Source organism: Neoarius graeffei, chromosome 3 (assembly GCF_027579695.1).
Source record: "Neoarius graeffei isolate fNeoGra1 chromosome 3, fNeoGra1.pri, whole genome shotgun sequence".
In the NCBI taxonomy this organism is placed as follows: Eukaryota; Metazoa; Chordata; class Actinopteri; order Siluriformes; family Ariidae; genus Neoarius; species Neoarius graeffei.
In genome coordinates this window covers 76832165-76856676 of record NC_083571.1, presented here as the reverse complement: position 1 = coordinate 76856676, position 24512 = coordinate 76832165, and the positions used below count along the sequence as shown (strand labels likewise).

At 43.3% G+C, this 24512-nt stretch overlaps 1 protein-coding gene across 1 annotated transcript in view; it reads left to right on the top strand.

The window, feature by feature from the left end:
- Positions 1-24512, top strand: part of cnih3 (cornichon family AMPA receptor auxiliary protein 3) — a 163961-nt gene that overhangs the window by 26509 nt on the left and 112940 nt on the right. Inside the window, exon 3 of the mRNA XM_060916029.1 lies at positions 9232-9279. Within this exon, the coding sequence (XP_060772012.1) occupies positions 9232-9279 (48 nt within the window). The remainder of the gene's footprint in view (positions 1-9231; positions 9280-24512) is intronic.

The following is a 24512-nucleotide window of genomic DNA, read 5'->3' as shown; positions in this document are numbered from 1 at the left end:
ACGAATTACGAGAATTTCTGAAGCCTTATGCGCCTCGCCTCATCTATACGCTCTTGCCAGTATCTGTTGGCGTTGTCGGTGACAACAAGCCACAGCACCAAGACCAGCAACACTAACGACTCCATGTCCTCCATGTTTATTGTTTACTATCCGGGTCGTGAGACTACCGCTTAAAAGATCACTGATGTCACTGTTTGCGCCGCCTAACGACATCACGTGACGTCCACCCACTTTCGCTAACTCCACCCAATGTGTCCACCCACTTCCAGCCAGCACGGTTCAGCATGGTTGTAGTCGAAATGCAACCCCAACAGCCCCACTCAGCTCGACTCAGCCCAACTCGGCACGGCACGGCTCAGCCCAACTCAGCCGCGTTGGTAGTGGAAAAGCGGCAATAGAGACAAACAACCATTCACACTCACACCTACGGTCAATTTAGAGCCACCAATTAGCCTAACCTGCATGTCTTTGGACTGTGGGGAAAACCAGAGCACCCAGAGGAAACCCACGCAGACACGGGGAGAATATGCAAACTCCACACAGAAAGGCCCTTGTCGGCCACTGGGCTCGAATCCAGGACCTTCTTGCAGTGAGGCGACAGTGCTAACCACTACACCACCGTGCTGCCTCTAACTCCATCTGGTGAAATGTTATTAGACTTTTGTGCTAGCCACAGAAACACTTCATTCAAATACATGGTTGCTTGGCTCTATCGTCCAGAGATCACAACTTCAAATCCTAAGATGCCACAGCTGCCCACTGTTAAGAGTCAAAGAAAGCAAAATTGGCCATGCTCTTGGGGGAAAAAGGGATGACACACTCTCTCTCTCTCCACTGTCAATCACAGTGAAACTCACCATTATATAACACTTTTCTTGAGCTTGAGCATCAATTAGAAAGATAGCTTCAGAGGAAGCACATGCTAGCCCTCACCCTCTCCAGTTGTTAACTCTCCTATCATAGACCACATAGTTACTCATAAGTGTGCCTAATACTGGAGCACTTTGGGCCAAAGGTCAATGATCAATTTGGTGATTGTATCATTAGACCCGAGGCCACATGTTTCGGACACTCAAGTAAGAAATGGGCAGAGCTGTCAATTGATTTTTGCCACTTTGTGGTGACTTGGATTCATTACACACATTTACCTCTCAACCGAAGAGAACCTGATGATGCCTTTGGGATCCTTCTGAAGTGGACCTCCACCTTGGGATCTTATTAATTATTAATAGACCATTTAATTACAGTGCGAGATTACAAATTGATTGTGTCAGTTTTAACAGTACTGGAGTACTAGTCTGTGGTGAAAAAAGCAGGAGCTCAGTTTATTGTCAGAGCTCTTTGTTCACCATCTATTTTTTATGTATCATCTGTGTTTTTATTCTCACCTGTGGTTGCAAGTTGTGGATAGTGACCAAAAGAATATTATGGCCAGTACAGGAGACTAAAAAGTGTTTTCTCTGTAGGGTTGCTGGGCTTACTCTCCATGTTAACCCCAGCAATCCAGGACAACCTTGGAATAGAGGCACTACCCCTCAGAATTGAGAGGAACTGATTGAGGAGGTTTAGGCAACTTACAATGATAAGTGGCAAGGAAGAGAGGATAGAAAATTTAGGGCTGGCCTTCTCAGCATGTTGCCACTGCAGCCCCCACCAGTTAAAGTGGAAGGAGAATGAGCCAATGAATGAATGAGTTATATTTTGCATTCATAAGGTCAGTTGTTTATATCAGCATTTCTCAACCTTTTTTCAATCACGGCGCGCTTCAGAAGTATGCAAATTCTCAAGGCACCCCCATATAAAATATACGCAGTCACACTGACCATACGCTGACCCCGGCAGTGACGTTGTGACATGGGAAAGGGGGCCGTGAGACAAATTTTTATGATGCATGAGGCGGCGATGATCTGCATTAGTGTAACTATCATTTTTTAGAACTTTAATTCATTTTATTTATTTCAATGTTAGAATATATAATTTTTTGACGGCACCCCTAACGAAGCCAGACGGCACCCCAGGGTGCCACGGCACCCTGGTTGAGAAAGGCTGGTTTATATGATGGCTAACAATTAGCAAGCATACAATATAGTTCATGTCATTAGAGGTATTAACTGTCATTAGTTAGTTTTAGTTAATATTAATTTAGAGTCAGTAATAAACTAGTAGGAAGGTGTGCCAGAAGAAACCATGAACAAAGGGATTCTATCTCCTGGCTATCACTGGTAACCTGTAAAGAATGAAGATTCAGAGAGAGGGTTAGGATCTGAGAGAGAGTAAGGATGTGAGGTTTGCTGGAAAAATTAAAGACAGTAGCAGGAGTCATGGAAACAATAAGGCAGTGTTACGACCCTGGTGCCAGGGGTCATGTGTGTGGTTATGTGTGGGTGCGTGTTTTTTTTTCTCTCTCTCTTTCTCTCTCAGGTGGACGCCCCTTCCTCTTATAGATAGTTTTCACTGACGTCACGGTATTCCGGGGAACGCCCCCCAGCCGCCATCTTTGAGGGCAAACAAAACGGACCATTGCGATTACCAGCTACGTTATCTCGGACGAATTTATGAAGTTATATAGTCAGTTTTCTAAAATAAAGATCAATGTCGGCAAAATCAAGCAAACAGAAGTATATAGATACACATCTCACAGTATGCAGCCAAACTGGCCTTGATTGGGGGAACTGACCCCTACGAAGTGGACAAAGATGCATTTTCAAGTGACTATGCAGGGCTGCCAAAGCCTGAAACTGCCAAAGCCTGCTCCAAAGCCTGAAACTGACTTCATCAAACTTTAAAGGCTGTCTGATATATACAACTTTATATATTCACAGCGCGCCTTTTGGCGGATGCCGCCTGAATTGCGCAGATCCGATTTTTTTTTTAGGGGGGGCGTTGGAGTGTCTGATTATAATTTCAAAGTAAATTCTGTATTAAAATTACTAAATAAGCAAATCCGTTGCAGTCCATGAAACAGGAAGTATAAGGATGAGAAAAAAACAGTTTAAATCGGGAAGCTGCGCACATTTGCACAGTCCTGCACACCGCTCAGGACTACAGAATAGACCTAAAATGTTTTTCAAAAATGACCCTTGCGTGAGTGAAGTGACAAGTTTCAAATAGAAACGTGACAAACGAGCGATATTAAGTGTACATTACAATGTAAACGTACACTCAGCGGTTCCAGTTAGGCATTCTCCAGAGATTGTTCACATGATGTTTTGATTTCCAAAAACAAACTTAAACACAATTGATTGTTTATTTAAACAACTTACCACTTATAAAATGATCGGAGCAGACTTTGCTGTGTTTGGAAGGCTGATAATCCTTGCGGTTGATTCTCGCAAGCCATAGATTTCTCCTTTGTATGCTGAGTTTCTTTGTTTGCTCGCCTTCGTGCTCCCGTACAGTGGGAATTCCATAAAAGCTCCGCTTGACTTCATCGTCTGACCTATTACGACAGCCGTGAATCATGGGCGATTGCTCTAAGACAACGAGGGAGGCTCAGCCTCCTCTAAAAATGACAGACATCGTGTAGGATGAATTGCGCTAGGCTTATGTTATAGCCGACCTTATAACATTGCTATTTCAGATCCAGAATCATAGAAATATGTGCTCAACCCAACTACAGTGCGAAATCATTCCGTTATAACTTTCCCCAGTTCGCCTAATGTGTGCGTGAGTTTTTCCCCCTCGTGACAGCGCGATGCAGCCCAGCCTCAGTGGATTGGGAGCTATGTGCTTGTCAATCTCAAAATGCAAGACGATTATTGGACAAATACTGCGAAAACGCCCGCCCACGGAGTCTCATGGACTCCCAGCCTCAATGGACTTCAACGGCATTTGGGAGCTATGCGCTTTTCAATCTCAAAATGCAAGACGGTTATTGGACAAATACTGCGAAAATGCCCGCCCACGGACTCCGATCCTCACATGGGAGGGACATGGCAGTTTCCGCGAGGAGACTGGTGATTGGTGAAAGCGGCCGGATATTTTCTTTGATTGACAGCTCGTTTCAACTATAGACAGGCAGTGGTACAGTGTTGCCAGATTGGGCGGTTTTAAGTGCATTTTGGTGGGTTTTGAACATATTTTGGGCTGGATAACGTCAGCAGTATCTGGCAACATCAGTTCAGTCCCATGCGGATTCGCAAGTGCTGTGGTGTATTGTAAGAGATTGGCTTACATTTCTATTTCATTCATTACATACGGTTTCTACCAGCTTTTTTAGTTTGTATATATTTTCATTGTAAAGTGTAAATATAGTGCTGTCAAGTTTGCTATCTTAGTTCCAGAAATTTCGTTTATTTGAGTGTCTGAACTTGAACTTTAGGGGGCTAGTCAGCTAGCAAGAAAGCTGTGCACGGATGCCAAGCATTGCTGATTTAATTTTGGCAAAACCATTTGCCAGTCTTCCTTTCGAGGAAAAAATTAAAATTAAAGAGGAGGGTAGACCAACGCCTCAAATTGACTTGGTGAAAAAGGTAGGGAATAATACTCGTTCCTTTCAGCTCTCCTGGTACGAGAAAGTGAATTGGCTAACAGCAAGTGACCCACATCAATCTATTTAAAATGATTTAAATCTATTTAGAATCTATTTAAAGTGTTTATGCTGAGTATATTATATTGGAATATATGTTTTTCTGGATATGAATTAAACACAGCTACAATTTGGAAAACATTTTTAAACAAAAACACAGCCGAGGTCAATTTTTAAACAACATGCCACAATTTTAAAATATAAAATGTTAAAATATAACCCCCCCCCCCAACACCACCATCATGTATATTGGACAGTAGGCTAATGGGCCAAAAGAACCTGTTATTTCACAGTTTGTGACACTGCCAACAATCAGCCAGATCAGAGGCAAGAGTATGGGCAAAACTGATGTGTTTTTTCTTTTAAAATCTGGAAATATCGTAACCGACCAGCCTCCCCTGTTTGAAAGACTACCAGCCGCCACTGCCGTGAATACAACAAGTTTGCACTATTGCTAGCTTTAAATAAATGTAAATAATATATAAATGAATGTAACTCGCGCGCTACAATGTGTGCTCAGTGACCTGTATGGTAAGCTTGTCCTCCAAGATGGCCGCCACCAGGGAATCCCCGACTCTGTGATGTCATGTGAAAACTATCTATACGCAGCTGTTCCCACTCACCTCATTGAGGGGCCATGTTTAAAAGTGAGAGGGAGACGCCTTTTGAGAGGTGTGTGAGCCGGTGGGCTGTGGTGGTGACAGTTAGGAGAGAGAGAGTTGTGAGCTGCGTCTAGCGAGTGTGTGCTGCTCCTTTAAGGGAAAAGGAGCGTGCGTAATCCCGGAACTGTTTGGTTGTGGTTTGTTTATTGTAGTTTTGGTGAGAACCTGGCTCTTGTGTTTGTTTTTTTTCTTTTGTTTGGAGACCAGTGCTTTTAGTTGTTTTTTCTACTATTTTGTGAATAAAAACGGTTTCCATTTCGGCCTTGAGTCCGCCTCCTTGTCCTCTTCTTCCTCCCGGGCCTTTTTTGATTTATCTCTGTTGCTTCCCCCCCATCCCCTATTTGCCGTGGGGAACGTAACAGGCAGTCAGAACTTAGATTAGATTAGATTAGATTAGATAAAACTTTATTGATCCCTTTGGGAGGGTTCCCTCAGGGGAATTAAGATTCCAGCAGCGTCATTACAGATAAACAGAGAAAAGAAATAGAGAAAAACTTCTAGATAAATTAAAATAAATTAAGTATTTACATATACAAATATAAAAGAATAAGATATGGGGAAGAGAGGAAGGGGGGAGGGGGGGAAGGGGGGAGAGGTGGGGTTAGGGTAAGTGTGCGTGCGTGTGGGGGGGGAAGCAGGAAATATATTGCACTTTATATTGCACATTATATTGCACATTGTCCGGTATTGCTTATTGTTAGGCTAGGCTAAGCTACTGCTCCTTCCTGTCCTCTGTCCTCCTGTTACCCCTCCTCCCCCCCAGAGAGGAGTTGTACAGTCTGATGGCATGAGGGACAAAGGAGTTTTTGAGTCTGTTCATCCTGCACTTGGGAAGGAGCATTCTGTCACTGAACAGGCTCCTCTGTTTGCTGATGATGGTGTGCAGAGGGTGCCTGGCATCGTCCATGATGTTCAATAGTTTGTCCATAGACCTCTTCTCTGCCACCATCACCAGAAAGTCCAGCTTCATGCCTACCACAGAGCCGGCCCGCCTGATCAGTTTCTCCAGCCTGGATGCGTCCTTCTTGGATGTGCTGCCCCCCCAGCACACCACGGTGTAAAACAGGACACTGGTGGCCACAGACTGATAGAACATCCACAGGAGTTTCCTGCAGATGTTAAAGGACCGCAGCCTCCTGAGGAAGTATAGCCTGCTCTGTCCCTTCCTGTATAAGTGATTGGTGTTACAAGTCCAGTCCAGCTTGCTGTCCAGCCACAGCCTGAGGTACTTATAAGAATCCACAGCCTCCACCTCGACTCCCTTGATCAGAACTGGTCGTGACCTTGGTCTGGACCTCCCAAAGTCAATGACCAGCTCCTTGGTCTTCGAGGTGTTGAGCTGCAGATGGTTCCTGTTGCACCACACAGCAAAGTCCCTCACCAGGCTCCTATACTCCTCCTCTCTGTCGTCACTGATACACCCAATGATGGCTGTGTCATCGGCAAACTTCTGAATGTGACACAGCTCCGAGTTGTAGCAGAAGTCCGCGGCGTACAGGGTGAAGAGAAGAGGGGCCAGCACCGTGCTCTGGGGTGCTCCAGTGCTGCTAATTACAGTGTCAGACATGATGTCCTTCAGTCTGACATACTGTGGCTTGTCAGTGAGGTAGCTGGAGGTCCAGGTGACCAGGCAGGGGTCCACTCGCATCCTGTTCAGTTTGTCCTGAAGTAGTAGGGGCTGGATGGTGTTGAAGGCACTCGAGAAGTCCAAGAAGAGGATCCTCACTATGCCATTTCCCTTATCCAGATGCGAGTGGGCTTGGTGTAGCAGGTAGAGGATGGCGTCTTCCACACCAACACCTGCCCGGTATGCAAACTGCAGACAGTCCTGGGCATGTTGTACCTGGGGTCTGAGGAGGCTGAGGAAGAGCTGCTCCAACGTCTTCATCAAATGTGAAGTGAGCGCCACCGGCTGGAAGTCGTTCAGCTCGCTGGGCCGATTCTTTTTGGGAACTGGAATGATACATGATGTCTTCCAGAGGCTGAGCTGCAGGCTTGAAGATGCAGGTTGAAGATGCATTGGAGTGGTTCACCCAGTTCAGCAGTGCAGGTCTTCAGTTGTCGTGGACACACCTTGTCTGGGCCTGCTGCTTTCCTGGGGTGAAGCTTCCTCAGTTGACCTCTGACCTGGTCTGCAATAATGCATAGAGGAGTCTGTGTTGAGGTGGGGGAGGAGGGGGCTGCTGTGATGACTGGGGGGAGGTGTGTTGAGGGAAGAAGGAGAGATGGCTGCAGTGAGGGAGAGGGTGGGGGGGATGTGGGCTGGTTGAACCGATTGAAGAAGTCATTCAACTTGTTTGCCCTCTCCACTGTCCCCTCGACGACTCTGGTCTTTGTATAGAGATCTTGCAGTCACGTGACCGGAAAGTACACAGCCGCCATCTTGTCGGTCAACAGCACAGCTGAATACTGCTGCACTCGTGTACAGAATGGATCAATGTCAACCGACGGACTACACGGCTCATTTTTCTAATGAACAGATAACTAGATATATGTCTAAAATAAACGATCTACAGATTTGTGACCCTTATGGCTTACCGGACGTAGTTTTCACGACCGTGTCAGTGGATATGGAACTGCCAGAGGTGGAATACCCAGACGTGTATAATTACCTCATCAACTTTCCCTCGCTGTTCAGTGGTGAAGCACTGCATGCTTATAAATCTCTGGACAGTTATCTTTACAGAAATTCAGGATTTGTCAGCGACTCTGATGTGGCATCTTGTAAACAAGAAAATGATCCTCACTGGATGGGTAAGTCACTTAAGTATTGAGTATAGCACTGACCAGCCGATTATAGAATAGAATAAGGTAATTCCAGCTGTAATTCCAAATCGTCCGTCTTGTTTACCTGGTGCTGGAGAGGTAGAGGCTTGGCAGTGGAGATTTGAGTGGCTGTTTTCTGAGCTTAGTCAACAGGCCGGCTCTGCAGCCTCGCTTTTGCTTCCGCTCCCGGCGCCACCTCCTTCGCTTTGCTTCCAATAACAATCCACGGAGACCCCGCTGGTCTCACGATCTCGTCCGGAATGGTTTTTTTTTTCTCGTCCGGAATGTTGTGCATGCGATGGAAATCGATACAAACCGTCATTTTCTGCTGGAAACCAATGTCCAGTAAGTCCATACGGTTGTAGTGGATATTGAAGTCCGGTACAGACGAACAACACGCAAAAATACACACAAAAAACATAAAAAACGTGCACAGGTAGGGAGAGCTTGTAGCCTCAGCCGTTGTAGTAGAACTGTATATAGTAGGGTTTTCCAGAAGAAAAGGTAGAAGTAGAAGCAGGAGTAGAACCAGAAGTAGAAGTAGAAGGCGGAAATATGGCGTTTGACCGACAAGATGGCGTCTGTCACAATCTGGATCGGCTGTGACGTCACATGCAAGTGCTCCATTGTGGCCTGTGATGGTTTTCACACCTTCCCAGACCTCTCTCATGCTGTTCTCCTTCAGCTACTGCTCCACCTTCCTCCTGTAGCTGTCCTTAGCTTCCCTCATGCAGCGTTTCACCTCCTGCTGTGCTGCTTTCATCGCCTCCCTATCCCTGCTCCTGAAGGCGGCCTTCTTCCTGTTGAGGACAGCTTTGGAACAGCTTACTCAACAGAGTAGGACAGTTTTGGACAGTTTACTCAACAGAGATTGAAAAGATTTTGCAGTGACAGAGAAATTCATGAGCTTACAGTGTCTTGCAAAAGTATTCATCCCCCTTGGTGTTTGTCCTGTTTTGTTGCATTACAAGATGGAATTAAAATGGATTTTTGGAGGGTTAGCACCATTTGATTTACACAACATGCCTACCACTTTAAAGGTACAAATTGTTGTTTTATTGTGAAACAGTTATTCCTTCATTACTTCATACGTTTGATTTTTGAGTTCTTAGTTTAAGATCAATAACCCAGTCAAAAAACTTTGTGAGTTCCTACAGTAATAGTAAACACACAGAGCCATAGGGTACCAGATCATAGCATGAACACTGGTCTTGGGATCGGTATTTTGAAAGTAATATTATGGAGGATTTAACAGTGCTTTGTTTCTATCCACAGCGTGAAAGACTTCGGAATATTGAGCGAATATGCTGCCTCCTGCGAAAGGTAAAAATAAATAAAACAATTAAAAAAATTAGTTTAACAAAGCACACACTATGTTATACCATATCTGTCTTTTCAAAGTTTAAATACATGTATATGTATCCAATTAGACATGGACATGGAAACTAAGCTATGCATTACTTACTCCAACCCTTAGATCAGTTGTGGCTATAATGGTTCTTCCTATAATCCCGGCTTGAAAAAACAGCTTGGACAAGCCTAAGATGGCTTGCTGGTCTAGCTGATTTAGGCTGGTTTAGCTGTTATGCCAACCTGGTCTATCTGGTGTTAGAGTCGTCAAGTAAGCTGGTCAGTTTGCCTCCTGGCTTGACCAGCTTGGTCTGGCTGGCAGGTCAGCAGGAGTTGGCAGGTCTCCCAGTCTGGCCATGTTTATCTGCCTGGCTTGTCAACAGGGGTCTCCCAGTCTGGGAGCTCTCATATCATAAACGAATGGCATGCTTAAGCACATGACGGGGAAACAAAAATAAAGAAAACAATTAATCATGAAGGTAAATGTGTGCATGGCATGAGTAGCAAGTTTTACCTAGGGCAGATAGTGTAGTGCTTGTGATTGGAAAGATGATATGCATTATGCCAACTATAAACAGGATTGGTAGAAAGCATTCCATCTCCTAGTCCATGTGCCATACTGTCAAAGTTGAGGCTAACAAAATGATTAATTGATGATTATGATGAAAACCGGGGAGATTAGCATTGTGCTTCAGAAATACATGTAGGTATTTCAAATATGCAGAAGGACTTTTGTCTGAAACATTGTTTCCATGAAAAAACTGTGTACTATGCTGCAATTTCTATTACTTCATTATTTAATACATAAGTATAAATATATACAAAATAATAATACATTTACACTATTACTGTAACTCATTGGCTAAATATTTATCTTATTAACATCAATAATACAGCTCACCTGATATCTCTGCACCTAGTAGCAATGAAGATACATTAATTCTTTCAACCCTGACAGAAGGGCCCCTTCAGACATCATGCTGCCAAGGGTGGTGCCTTTGAAGGGAGTAGGGTATAGTCAGGATGAAATCGCATCAGTATCTGAGAGTTAACCATGCCATATGGACATTTAATTAATTGAATTATTCTTCATTTACAATGGATCTATTTGTTGTTGTAAAATTGTGTAGCTGTCTTGCTAGAAATGAGGCTGGATTGGCACAAGGCTGCAAAATCTGAAAAGCACACAGTATTATGCATTATGCATCATATTGCACATTATATAAGGGTTTGAAGGTTTTGAAATTGATTTGTTAAAATGTAAGGGAAAAAACTATGGAATGCCATTTTAGTTAAAATGAAATAAGTAAATATTTTTTCAGCATATTAATTTTTAAAGTTCTTTTTTTTGCAGAACAGATTCTATTTCAAAATGGCTTTATTTTAAAAGCTACTTTTATTTCTAATTCCCTTTTAATAATAATATTTCATAATGATGATTTCACTATTATTTATTTATTGAATTATTTCACAATATGTTGATACATGTACTGTATATATTATTGCTGCATTTACTCATATTATTTATATCATAAAAGTATTTATTTAATTTACACTAAAATGGCATTCCATAAAAAAAACTTTGCTAGTGTGTATAAGGCAATGCGAAGCTAGAAGAGGTGCATACATGCAAATTTGAAGAATTCAAAAACATAGTGTGCTAGAACTTAATTTGACAGGATGGACTTCCCTCATGGGTATCACTGAACATTTATTGATTTTAAAATAAATAACAAAAGTTGTGGCTCGGGTGGCATGGTGGTGTAGTGGTTAGCGCTGTCGCCTCACAGCAAGAAGGTCCAGGTTCGAGCCCCGTGGCTGGCGAGGGCCTTTCTGTGCAGAGTTTGCATGTTCTCCCCGTGTCCGCGTGGGTTTCCTCCGGGTGCTCCGGTTTCCCCCACAGTCCAAAGACATGCAGGTTAGGTTAACTGGTGACTCTAAATTGACCATAGGTGTGAATGTGAGTGTGAATGGTTGTCTGTGTCTATGTGTCAGCCCTGTGATGACCTAGCGACTTGTCCAGGGTGTACCCCGCCTTTCGCTCGTAGTCAGCTGGGATAGACTCCAGCTTGCCTGCGACCCTGTAGGACAGGATAAAGCGGCTAGAGATAATGAGATGAGATAATGAAGTTGTGGCTCAATAGAAACAGTAAATGTTAACTAGATAGAGACTGTGACTAAAGTCAGAGTAATTTGCACTAGCTGACCTTTGTCAGTTGAAGGTCAAGGAAAAATTGCACCCTGCCACGCTGAACAAAATAAAAAAAAAAAACTGATTGGAAAAAATCTTGAAAATTGACAGAGTGATAAGTGATTGAAAAAAATATGGTTTTTCATGGATCATTCCAGATCAGTGATCCGGATCACCACCAAAAGTCATAGCAACTTAATTCAGCCCAGAGGTATTCTTCCTGTGAATTTTGGTGATGATTGGTCGAAAACTGAGTTCTCCCTCAGAGAAAGCATCTGAAAATGTTAGGAGAATAATAATAAAAAGAACTAGATAGATATTGTTACTAAAGTCACAGTGATTTGCGCTAGCTCTTACAAACTGGGACGTCTGGTCACCGTACCCTATAGATCCAGAATGGTAAGAGATAAAGAATGATGCTTAGCGAGGAAAAAAGCCCTTTTTTCATGGATCATTCTAGTTCGGTGATCCGGATCAACACCAAAAGTTATAGCAATTTAATTCAGCCCAGAGGTATTCTTCATGTGAAATTTGGTGATGATTGGTTGAAAACTGAGAGAGAAATAAGTGATGTCAGTAATGGCGCTGAAAACACGAGTTCAGAGCAGCCTCCAACCATGGCCGCTCTGGACTACAAGCCCCAAGAGTCACAGCGCCCTCTATCACCTGACTACTAATTACACCTGTCTCTCATTTGGCAATTGCCAAGCACTCATATATATATACTCAGCTCTCACTTCTCCACTTCGTGAAGTATTGTCTAGTATCCCATGTCTAACTTTATCGAGCCACTTGGTTTCTGCCTGAATTCCAGTTTACGACCCATGCTTATGTTTATCACCGACCTCGTCTTTTGCTTTTTCTCCGTTACATTGTCTGCTGATCGACTGACCCTCGCTTGTTTCCAGATTATGATTCCTGTTCTATGTTTGGGCTCAGCGTGCTGTTGGCGAAGCCCCCAGTCTCCCCTGTGCCTGCATCTGTAATTGCTTGCATTCTGACAGGATACTTTGCCTTACTGCTGTTGCAGCAGAGGAGACGAAGCAAACTGCACTCGGTGTTCAAGGGCGTTTGTTAGCTGAACGTCAGCAGATGCTAAGAGACTTCAACACCAGGATGGCGCAGTTTGCTGCTGTAATGTTGCAGGCCCTCCTAACATGCCCTGCATCTCCCGTCAGTACAGCTCAGCTCATTCCTCTTCCCAACAAGTTCTCAGATGAAGTTTCACAATGTAAGGGCTTTCTGCTTCAATGCTCCCTATACTTCTCTTCACTCTCCGGGGTTTCTGATGAGCAGAAGATTGCAAAATTTCTCACCTTACTCACAGGAAAAGTGCTACAGTGGGCCAGCACCGTGTGGGGGCGTGGTGGTGAAAACACCACTTCCTACGATCAGTTCCTTGAACTGTTTAAATGGGTTTTTGACTACAAACCCGAGGGAATAGAGGTTGGAGAGAGTTTCCTCACAATTAAACAAGGAAACAGATGAGTCACAGAGTATGCTCTGGAATTTCGCACAGTGGCTGCTAGTAGCGGTTGGAATGAACCTGCATTAAAGGCTATGTTTTGCCAAGGGTTGTGTCCAGAAGTACTGAGCGAAATGGCTTGCTGTGACAAACACTTTTCTCTAGACTCATCGACTTAGCCATCCATCTGGACAATCTAATCCAGAAAAGTCCCTCACTGCAACCCTCAACCTCTCCTTCTCCTTCCATAGACACTCTGACTCCCATGGAGGTCTCTGACACACATTTGCAATGGTCAGAGAGAGAAAGAAGACGGCGAGAGGGACTATGCTTTTATTGCAGTGATGCCAATCATATCATTGCCAAATGCCCGGTCCACCCACCTCGAGGAGTTGCGGCCCGTCAAGCCAACAAGCACCCCAACCTGGTGAGTTCTTTAACCAGTCCTCCAACATGATCTTTCAGATTATTTGTGTTACTAGTCCTGCTAGATTCGACTCATGTCCTCTCTGCACTTATAGACTCACAGGCCAAGAGTAATCTCATCAACTGCTCGGTTGTCCAGCGACTCAGCCTGTCCACTGACACCCTACAAAGACCCATTAAAATAAAGACCATCGATAGGGGGTCCATTGGAGAAGGTTTGATCACCAGTCGCACCGCTCATCTCCAGATTCAGGTGGAGGCCCTCCATTCCGAGCACATCTCATTGTTCATCACTCAAACCGCTAACCACGACATCATTCTAAGGTACCCTTGGCTCCAACTCCATGATCCCTTAATTTCCTGGCAGCAGAAGCACATCTTACAATGGTCATCAGCATGTTTCAAAAATTGCTTGCAAAGCCCTCAGTTGGCTGTCTCATCCACATCTGGAGAGAGCCCTCTACCCAATTCCCTTGATAATGTTCCAGCCTGTTATCTGGACCTGAAGGAGGTGTTCAGTAGAGGTAAGGCTTGTGGCTTACCCCTTCACTGTCCCTATAATTGTGCCATTGACCTCCTCCCAGGCATAAACCCTCCTCATAACCGAATCTATCCATTGCCCTTAAAGGAGCAAGCCGCCATGGAAGATTATGTGCAAGAAGCACTAAAGCAAGGATATATCAGACCATCCGCCTCTCCAACATCTTCAAGCTGCTTCTTCCTGGAGAAGAAAGGAGGAGGTCTCCAGCCCTGTATTGATTACTGAGGACTAAATCAAATCAGTGTGAAATATCCCTAACCACTCTGGTGCCCGCAGCCTTGGAACAATTAAGAACAGCAAAGATTTTTTTTTTCCAAACTGGACCTCCACGGTGCATATAACCTAGTAAGAATTCAAAAAGGGGATGAATGGAAAATGGCCTTTAGCAGCACTGCTGGCCATTTTGAGTACCTGATGATGCCTTATGGCCTTTCCTTGGCACCCAGTGTATTCCAATGTCTGATTAATGACATCTTAAAGGACATGTTGGGCAAATTTTTCATTGCTTACATTGACATTTTGATTTACTCCCCAGATATGGAAAGCCATGTGGAACATGTCAGGTCTGTACTATCCCATCTGCTCGAAAACCACCTCTTTGTCAAGGTTGAAAAGTGCCAGTTTCATGTCAACCAGATCTCCTTTCTTGGCTATATAATCTGTTCTGAGTGAGTAAGCATGGACCAGGCTAAGGTTTCTTCCATCACATTTTGTCCCAGACCCATATCAGTCAAGGAATTACAACGCTTCTTGGGCTTTGCAAATTTTTACCGGTGCTTCATTACGATCACTGCTCCTTTAACATCTCTGCTAAAAAATGTTCCCCGATGCCTCCAGTGGAACCCAGCAGCAGATGAGGCTTTCAACCGGTTCAAGGCAGCGTTTACCTCTTCTCCCATCTTACAACATCCTGACTCTACCAAGCCATTTATAGTGGAAGTAGATGCGTCAGAGATGGGAGTCGGAGGGGTGCTTTCACAGTGCTTCGGAGAAAGGCCAAAGTTGCATCTGGTGGCCTTCTTTTCCAAGAAACTCACACCCATGGAGAGAAGCTACAACATTGGTAACTGGGAGCTCCTACAATCAAACTTGCTTTGGAAGAATGGAGACATTGGCTGGAAGGGGCCACACACCCATTCATGATTCTAACCAACCACAAAAACTTAGAATACCTGATGACCGCTAAATGTCTTAATCCTAGGCAAGCCATGTGGGCCCTGTTTTTCACTTAGTTCTGATTCACTCTCTCATACCACCCTGGTTCTAGAAATACTAAAGCAGATGCTCTCTCCAGGATCCATAACCTCTCAACCCATACCTCGGAACCCACTTCCATACTGCCACCAGAGTGTTTCATACAGGCCATTACTTGGGACATTGATAAGGAGATTCAGCAGTCGCAGACCTCGAATATTTCCGAGATCTGCCTCCCCGGACTCCTACATGTCCCACCTGACCTCAGAGGGAAGCTCATCAGCTGGGCCCGCACTTCTCCCACCATGGGTCATCCCAGCAGTCACTGCATATATCAGCTTATAAGGAACAAATATTGGTGGGAGAACATGATTTTGGACATTAATCAGTTTGTCTCCTCTTGTTCAGTATGTGCACAAGCCAAGGTACCTCATGCCCCACCTGCTGGAAAACTATGCCCTCTCCCAGTGCCTCAGAGACTCTGGTCACACATAGCTGTGGACTTTATTACAGACCTACCACTATCACAGAGCAACACAGTCATCATGTTAATCAACAGATTTTCTAAAGCCATATGACTTATCCCACTACCTGGTCTACCTACCACTTTTCAGACGTTTGAACTAATGTCTTCTGCTACTTTGGTATTCCTGAGTATATCGTAAGTGACCTGGGTCCTCAATTCATTTCCAGACTGTGGTCTAATTTCATGGAGAGATTAGGTGGATCAGTAAGCCTCACATCTAGCAACCACCCACAGTCCAACGGCCAGGTGGAACAGGCAAACCAGGAGGTAGGTTGTTTCCTAAGAATATTCTGCCTGAGAAACCAGAGAGACTGGGCACAGTTTCTCCCTTGGGCTGAGTATGCACAGAACTCTCCCAAACATTCCGGAACTCAGTTAACACCATTCCAGTGCATACTCAGCTATCAACCCCCTTGTTCCTGTGGGACGACACACCCACCCAGTTACTGGTCATCGATGCCTGGTTCCAGAAAAGCCAGCAGGTGTGGGAGGAAGTGCACCAGAGGCTGGAAGTAGCGAATGCCAAATATAAACAATACGCAGACAAACACAGAAGTGAAAACCCAGAATATGCCCAGGGAGATCAGGTATGTGTCTCCACAAGGGACCTAAGGGAACCAAACATATGCAAGAAACTACAGGCACATTACATTGGCCCATACAAGGTATTACGCAGGATCAACGAGGTATCCTACAGGCTAAAGCTCCCACCTCACAGCAGAATGGCACCTACCTTCCATGTCTCCTGCCTGAAACCAGCCATACAAGGTCCCCTAGCCATGGACGCTCCCACCCAAGAGCCCTCAACCCTGGACATTGAGGGCAAACCCATCTACCAGGTAAATAAAATCCTAAACTCTTGCCGCAGACAGGGGCAGCTAGAATACCTGGTAGATTGGGAGGGCTATGATCCTGAGGAACAAAGCTGGGTCAACTCCAGGGACATATTGGACCCGCTCTTGACACAGGAGTTCCACATCCCTAGCAAACCTGCACCAAGAAGGAGATGGTGGCCCAGAATGATGGCTCCTTTGGGGGGGGGGATTCTGTCAGTAATGGCGCTGAAAACATGAGTTCAGAGCAGCCTCCAACCATGGCTGCTCCGGACTACAAGCTCCAAGAGTCACAGCACTCTCTACCTGTCTCTCATTTGGCAATTACCAAGCACTCCTATATATAATCAGCTCTAACTTCCCCATTTGATGAAGTATCGTCTAGTACCCTGTGCCTAACTTTACCGAGCCACTTGGTTTCTGCCTGAATTCCAGTGTATGACCCGTGTTTACGTTTATCACCAGCCCCGTCTTTTGCTTTCTCTCTGTTGCATTGTTTACTGATTAACTGGCCCTCACTTGTTTCTGAATTATGATTCCTGCTCTACGTTTTGGCTCAGTGTGCTGTCGGCAAAGCCCCCAGTCTCCCCTGCGCCTGCATCTGTAAGTGCCTGCATTCTGACAATTGAAAAAAAAAGCCAAATTTTCATGGATCATTCCAGTTCGGTGATCCAGATCAGCACCAAAAGTCATTGCAACTTAGGTCAGCCCAGAAGTGTTCTTCCTGTGAAATTTGGTGGTGATTGGTTGAATATTGAGGGAGAAATAAGGTGATTGAAAAAAAAGCTGATTTTTCATGGATCATTCTGGATCAACACCAAAAAGTCATAGCAACTTAATTCAGCCCAGAAGTATTCATGCATCCATCCATTATCTGTAGCTGCTTATTCTGTTCTACAGGGTCGCAGGCAAGCTGAAGCCTATCAGAGGCGGGATACACCCTGGACAAGTCCCAGAAGTATTCCTCATGTGAAATTTGTTGATTGGGTGAAAACTGAGGGAGAAATAGCATCTTAAAAATGTTAGGATAATAATAATAATAATAGGGTGGCATGGTGGTGTAGTGGTTAGCACTTTTGCCTCACAGCAAGAAAATTTTAGGATTGAGCCCAGTGGCCCACAGGGGCCTTTCTGTGTGGAGTTTGCATGTTTTTCCCTGTGTCTGCATGGGTTTCCTCCAGGTGCTCTGGTTTCCCCCACAGTCCAAAGACATGCAGGTTAGGCTAATTGGTGGCTCTAAATTGACCATAGGTGTGAATGGTTGTTTGTCTCTATGTGTCAGCCTTACAATGACCTGACAAATTGTCCAGGGTCATTGCCCACCTCTTGCCCATAGTCAGCTGGGATAGGCTCCAGCTTGCCTGCAACCCTGCACATGATAAGCGGTTACGAATAATGGATAGATGGAGAATAATAAGAATAAAGTAGAAGGTTTCTGAATGAGAGTAACAATTTGTGCCAGCACTGCTAGCCAAGGCCGGATTAACTATATGGGCCTGCGGCACAGTGCCCAGGGCACCAACCACTCACAGCCAGTGGGGGGGCACCACATGACAGAAACTTTAAAAATATTTTTCGTGAATGTTTGTACACTTAAAATGGTTATACACTTGACATTGTTAAATAGTCATATATAATTCATTATGAACACTAATTTCATAAGAACAACAACAATAATCATAATTCTGAGCAAGAGTGGCCTATGTGACCATTAACCCCCCTTTCCTCAACCTGTCAGTTGAGCCAGTCCAGACCTATGGTGAAATGTATCAATTTTTTAAAAACCGCGGTAGAAATGAAAAATGGACAGACATCAATTGAGTGGTTGTGCGAAGAGAAAATGAAAAAAAGAGAGAGACTACAGGCGTGTAGCTGCAATTAAAAATGTTCCAGTGTTAGATCGTTTTTTTATAAAAACATCGACAACTGCTGTCACTACCAGCGCTGAAGCCGAAGCTAGTGAAATCAGCGATGCTAGTGAGGGAGATGGCCCTGCTAGCACTAGCCGGGGAGATGCTACAACCACAGCCAGTGTTAGCCGAGGGGTCGGCGACGACGAGGATCCCCTTGAGACATGCAAATATATGCTGCTCATTTTTGAATAAGACATTTCAATATGCCTACATGCATATCGTTGGTTGTTTTCAGTGAATTTGATGGGCTGATGTAGCCTACTTAATAAATTTTCAATGAGGAAGAATGACCTTGTTTATGTGTACTATTGTTTATGTATATGCTACTATTTTTGACAGCAAAGGGCAAGGTTTGTGAATGTGTGCAGGAGGTTACTGAACGCGTGCGCGCAGGGTGTGTGTGTGTGTGGGGGGGGGGGGGGGCACTTGAGGTATAGTGCCCAGGGGCACCGCATTGGCTTAATACGGCACTGCTGCTAGCGCAAATTAAATATTACATATTGCAACTAAAGTAGTTTTTTTAAAGTATTCGGTTTGTTATATAGCAGCTAGATAACTTTTTGTTGACAAAAGTTCAATAGTTAGCTTGCTAAAATAAATGCTGCCTGATTAAATTTTAAGAAAAATTAAGTATATATATATTGTACTTGGTAACAACCATCTGAATGTATGATTATTACTGTGTGATTGTACCATTACATTTAGTTTTATATTTACAGTAATATACAGTATGCATGTGAGAGCAAGGGTAGCACGGTGGTGCAGTGGTTAGCACTGTTGCCTTATAGCCAGAAGGCTCTAGGTTCGAGACCAGGGGGCAACGGGGGCCTTTCTGTGTGGAGTTTGCATGTTCTCCCCATGTCTGCGTGGGTTTCCTCTGGGTGCTCTAGTTTCCCCCACAGTCCAAAGACATGCAGTTAGGTTAACTGGCTAATCTAAATTGCCCGTGTGTGTGTGTGTGCGCACACAGGAAGGAACTGGCCACCCTACTGCTGCAATTCTGGCCAAGTCAACCAAACATGGTTCACCTCAAACCCAGTTCAGATTCGACAGTGACGACGACAATGTGAGAGCAAACATTAGTAGCCTTGTAGCTATCTGACCTCACATTGGGCAGCCTAATGTCAACTTTGTACTGTTTCATGGGGAAGTCATGGCCTAATGGTTAGAGAAACAGCTTTGGGACCAAAAGGTTGCTGGTTCGATTCCCCAGACTAGCAGGATTGACTTAAGTGCCCTTGAGCAAGGCACCTAACCCCCAACCGCTCCAGCAAGAGTGGTGGTGTACCTTGTGTCTGATTAGCCAAAGAAAAACTGATGATGTGATCATCAGTTTGGGCACTGAACCCGACCAACTGTACTGTTTCATAAGTGTAGTATACAAACACTCAGTTATATCAACAGCTAATTTTAACCCCCTGTATGCTATAGTCAAGTAACTTAACAGGTACCGAGGAGAACGTGAGTACAGTTTGGTCACTGTTTGACATTCAGCAATACAGTATAAAAATCAGCTTATTAAAAATAAGTAAACATTGTACACTATAAAAAAAGTCATTAAACTTTTTTTTAAAGGTGCTGACTTCAAAGTTGAATTCTGGATAAAGTGTTGTATTTATATAGCTGTTGGAGTTTCAAGATGCTTCACTGCTGCACACATCCTGTGTGTGAATGTTTTGCCGAGATAAAATGTGTCCCATATTTTACAATTCCGGAGCTTACCAAAGCAAGTGAGCAGCATTAGTACGTGACCACCATGGGGCGTGTTTGACCTGCTTTTAACCGAAATAAGTCAGCATGGGCAAACATAGCAGACTCTGCTCTCCTGCCAGCTAAAAACCAGTGAAAAAGAAAAGGAAAGCCTGCCTAATGAGTGCAACTACAAGACTGAGCAAGGTTAGATGACGTCATTTTTCTGGACAGATAACTAAATCATTCTAGCTAGTGCTTAGCTATCTTAGCCTTAGAATGCATGGGCTCGATGCCACAGTAGGAAGGAAGACCTTTCACATGTCATTGTAACTGCAGATTTGTTTATGTGGCCATGTTGCCAGGCGAGCTTTGTTTGACAATGACCGGCAGAAGTGGACATGAGTGATTGTAAGCCCAATTCAGTAAATATCTACAGCTAAACTTGTAGAAGTTACATCTAAAAAAAACAATGCCAGAGACCTTTAGTGCTTTTGGATGTAGTAACAGATGTGGAAATAAGCCTGGTTTAATTTTTCATTGCTTCCCGGTGAACCCAGAAAGATGAGAAAAATGGCATGCTGCAGTTAAATGGGAAGCCTGGATGCCAACAAAGCATTCCCGTATGTGGAAAACATTTTATATCAGGTTAGTGTGAAAGCTCTGTGCAACATTAAAATGTATATCTGGATGTGGGCTTTGGATGCGATATATTTTATTAGACCGAGTGCTTGGCTAGACTAACAGCATGTTTTTAAGTACTGATAATGCAGATGAGGTTAAACACCATAAAATATGCTAAATCTAGGCCCTGGCTTGTTTATCGCTATAAGAAGAACATGTTTGAGCTTCCCTTGGCATAATAAGATATTGACCTTTATCGGGAATTTCTCATAACATTCCGGCATGCATGAAACCTGCCTCGAAATACTGGTAGGCATCTGTACTTTCATATGCCTTTAGCATCTCTGGTGTATTTAGAAGTCCCAAATACTAAATAGTTCAGGATGCTGTAGTATCCCCAATCCGGTAGCTGGTTTGCCGTACACTTTTCAAGTGGAATAAATACATTTGTAGGTAAATTAAGAAGAAGTCTTTATTTTTGTCACATGTACATTCAAACACAGCAGAATTCCTCCTCTGCATTATCCCATCTGAAGCAGTGAACACACACACACACACACACACACACACACACACAGCGTCTGTTTTTTTCTTACATATTTTTGTTGATTGATTAAATAAATTCATTTTAAATAAAAAGCTGAACAAACTAGAATTACTGTTTCTTCCCTAGTCAAACAAATACAATATAAAATGAGTAAAACATTTACAGCAGCTTAGTATAAACGAACACTTTTCAGAAAATAGTTGTAAGTTGATGTTTGTGAATCCACACATAAGGGTCCATGAGATACTATCACAGTTAGGGCCAGATTTACTAACACTTTGCACCAGCACAAACCTTCTTTTGGCATTAAAAGCTACTGTTGGGATGTACTAAAGATGAACAATGAAAATTTAGCAATGGAAAGGACAGTTATTTTTGCAGCTGAGCTCACTGCATATGTATATTTGTAGTCATTTCCCTTAAGATCGCAAAATTTGGGGAGGAGAGTATTTAAATGAATTTAGTAAGGTTTGTGTTTGTTAATTTACTACTAATTGCACCATTATTTAACCCGCAAAAATGCATATGTTAATTTTGCGGCAATGCTGTGAGAGTTAGACAGACACTGTGAGTGAGTCAGACCCTCCAGGATTTTGCGATGTTGCGAGTTGCAACTTCAACGCAAATTCAACCAATCCCCGCAAATTCAGGGCGGTGTTGCAATTATATCCAATCACCACAACCTTCCCGCAAATTTGACGAATCGTTGGTGTCGTCTTGAGGTGACGTCGACAAACTACCTTCCGCCTTACTTTCGTGTATACGTTCAAGAGAAGCAGCATGTGAGAGTCAGTGTTTATATAGGCTTAAATTCTGTTACTGAAAGTGTATGTTTACAGTGAAGGACTGTGTGCACTTTACTTTTTTTTTACTTAATACAAGAAATTAATGGATGCCAACATTTTTGCCAAAATGATGTTTTATTTTCCATTGTTTAGGCAGCTTCAGCGTCATACTGTGAGATTCTGTTCAAATTGTTTTTTTCTTCTATGAAGCCTGAGCCATTTATTTTATTAGTTTATGATTATTGTTTAATTTAGTCTTCAGGAGAGACTGCCTGCACACAGTACTAGTATTAATATTTTTTTTCTTACATGAAAGCTGAGGCATTTATATTATATTTTAAGGTAAATTCATGTTGTGCTGTGAGGTTCTATGCACTTTAACTTTTGAACCAACAGGTGCATTTGGATAAGTAAAGCCTATTTTTCTGCATTTTTGTAGTCCTAGTAATCTTTTATACTGGTAAAGATGTTTATAGGACCATTTCTCAGTGTCTTTTTTGTTTTTTTAATCAATAGTTTTTCAGTAATAACTTAATATTTAACATATCACTCAATTTTAATCACAAAAAGAGAAAATCGCAACAATTTCTTGCAACTTTCACTTCCTCCCTCAATGTAATCGCAACAAAAACCTAAAAAACACCGCAACTTTCATCGCAATTTTTTGGAAATCCCCCCACAACATCAGACATTTTAGCCTGCAACAATCACAAAAAAGGCCCGCGAAATCCTGGGGGGACTGGTGAGTGCACAAGTGTCTCTCAATGCACAGAGCAGAGATTGAGTGTGCACAGACTAGATCTTTGTTCAGATTAAAATTCTCTCTTCAAAGTATAATTCATGTGCTTGCAAAACTCCCACTGCATGCTCAGGAATGAGGCACAAAATGAGAGCACATGGTAGAAGGGAGAGAATTTTCTCCACTAATTTATTTGGAATGTCAGAGGAAGACATTATCAGAACATATCAGCTGCCAAGGCACATTATTCTGTACCTGTTTGCAACCTGACGACAATTTGCGCTGCTCTTGGTAGATTGCGTTGGTCATTATTAAAATGAACTGACAGCATTTGTGATCATTAAGTAGCACATTGTTAATAGAGCACCTGCATAATAGGCCACTCCCATTGGCACTTTTCTTTTTTTGTAGCCTCACACTAATTTGCCCTGCTTAGGAAAGCTAATCTTTCTACTGATGCACATGTAGTCACATCCAGTCTTTTTCTTTAAAGATATTTTTTGGGGCTTTTTTCACCTTTATTGGATAGGACAGTGTAGAGACAGGAAATGAGCAGGAGAGAGAGACGGGGAGGGATTGGGAAATTACCTCAGGTTGGAATCAAACCCAGGTCCCTGGATTTATGGTATGGCGCCTTATCCAACTGAGCCACGACACCCCCAGCCAGTCTTTTTCTGATTGTGAGGTCATGAACATAAACATTTAATGTGCTTACAGAGATCTGCAGGTCATATGATACGCCTCTTGGGTTTTTCTTTCTGTCTCTGCACAGTAGATGGTCTGATGCTTGACTGAATTTGCGGGGATGCCCACTCCTGGGAAGATTGGCAACTGACATGAAGGCTCTCCATTTGTAAACAATCCTTTTCACTGTACAATGGTGAATTTCAAATTGTTTGGAGATGCCCTTATAACCCTTCCAAGGCAGAGATGAGCACTTGAGTTTGCATGTAAATCGCATAAAAATAACTTCAGACTTGACTTGCAACTCCTTTATGATTCCCAACTTGACTTGGATTCACCAGTAGACCCCTTGCACTGATGTCACATTTATGTTAGCAACCATCGCTATGCTATTCATGGGGGACAAGCAAACTTTGTTTACATACTGTTCAAATATGGAAGAATCCAAGCAAAGATGTCCAACGTCATCTGTTATCCAAAGAAAACTACAGCTAAAAAGCTCTACTACCAGATTACTTCAATAATCTTAGTAAGAAACAAAAGATAGATATACGCGGAAATTGGAGTTTGTTGGTGGTTATGATCCGTACAAAATTCCTCGAAAAGACTAGAGCGACGATGTGGCTCTGTGGCTGAATGTTACATACATAGATGTTGGAATGTCCCTACACAGAAGAACAGCTAAAAAACTACAGAAGCTTAGTTTGCTACCAAAACTTTGCAAATGGTTGGATCTGGGAAGTCCTTGTTAAAGTATTCGGCGAGAATTGACTAGTAATTGGAAAGGTAAGCTTATCGTTTGTGTTACCAATTGTCTGTTTAGTTTGTCTCACGTTTATCTTGCCCACAGGTCTAAATTTGTCTAAATATCCTATTCCAGGTTAACTACTCACAAAAAGTGAATGAAAGACCTTTAATTCTGTGGATTGTCAGTGAAAAAAAAGGCAAGATCATGGCCACACACACTGTGTGACTGTATGGCAGGCCTTGGAGAGAGCTGCTCCCACATAGCCTCATTCAGTGCGTTTACATGCACATCCAAATTGAGC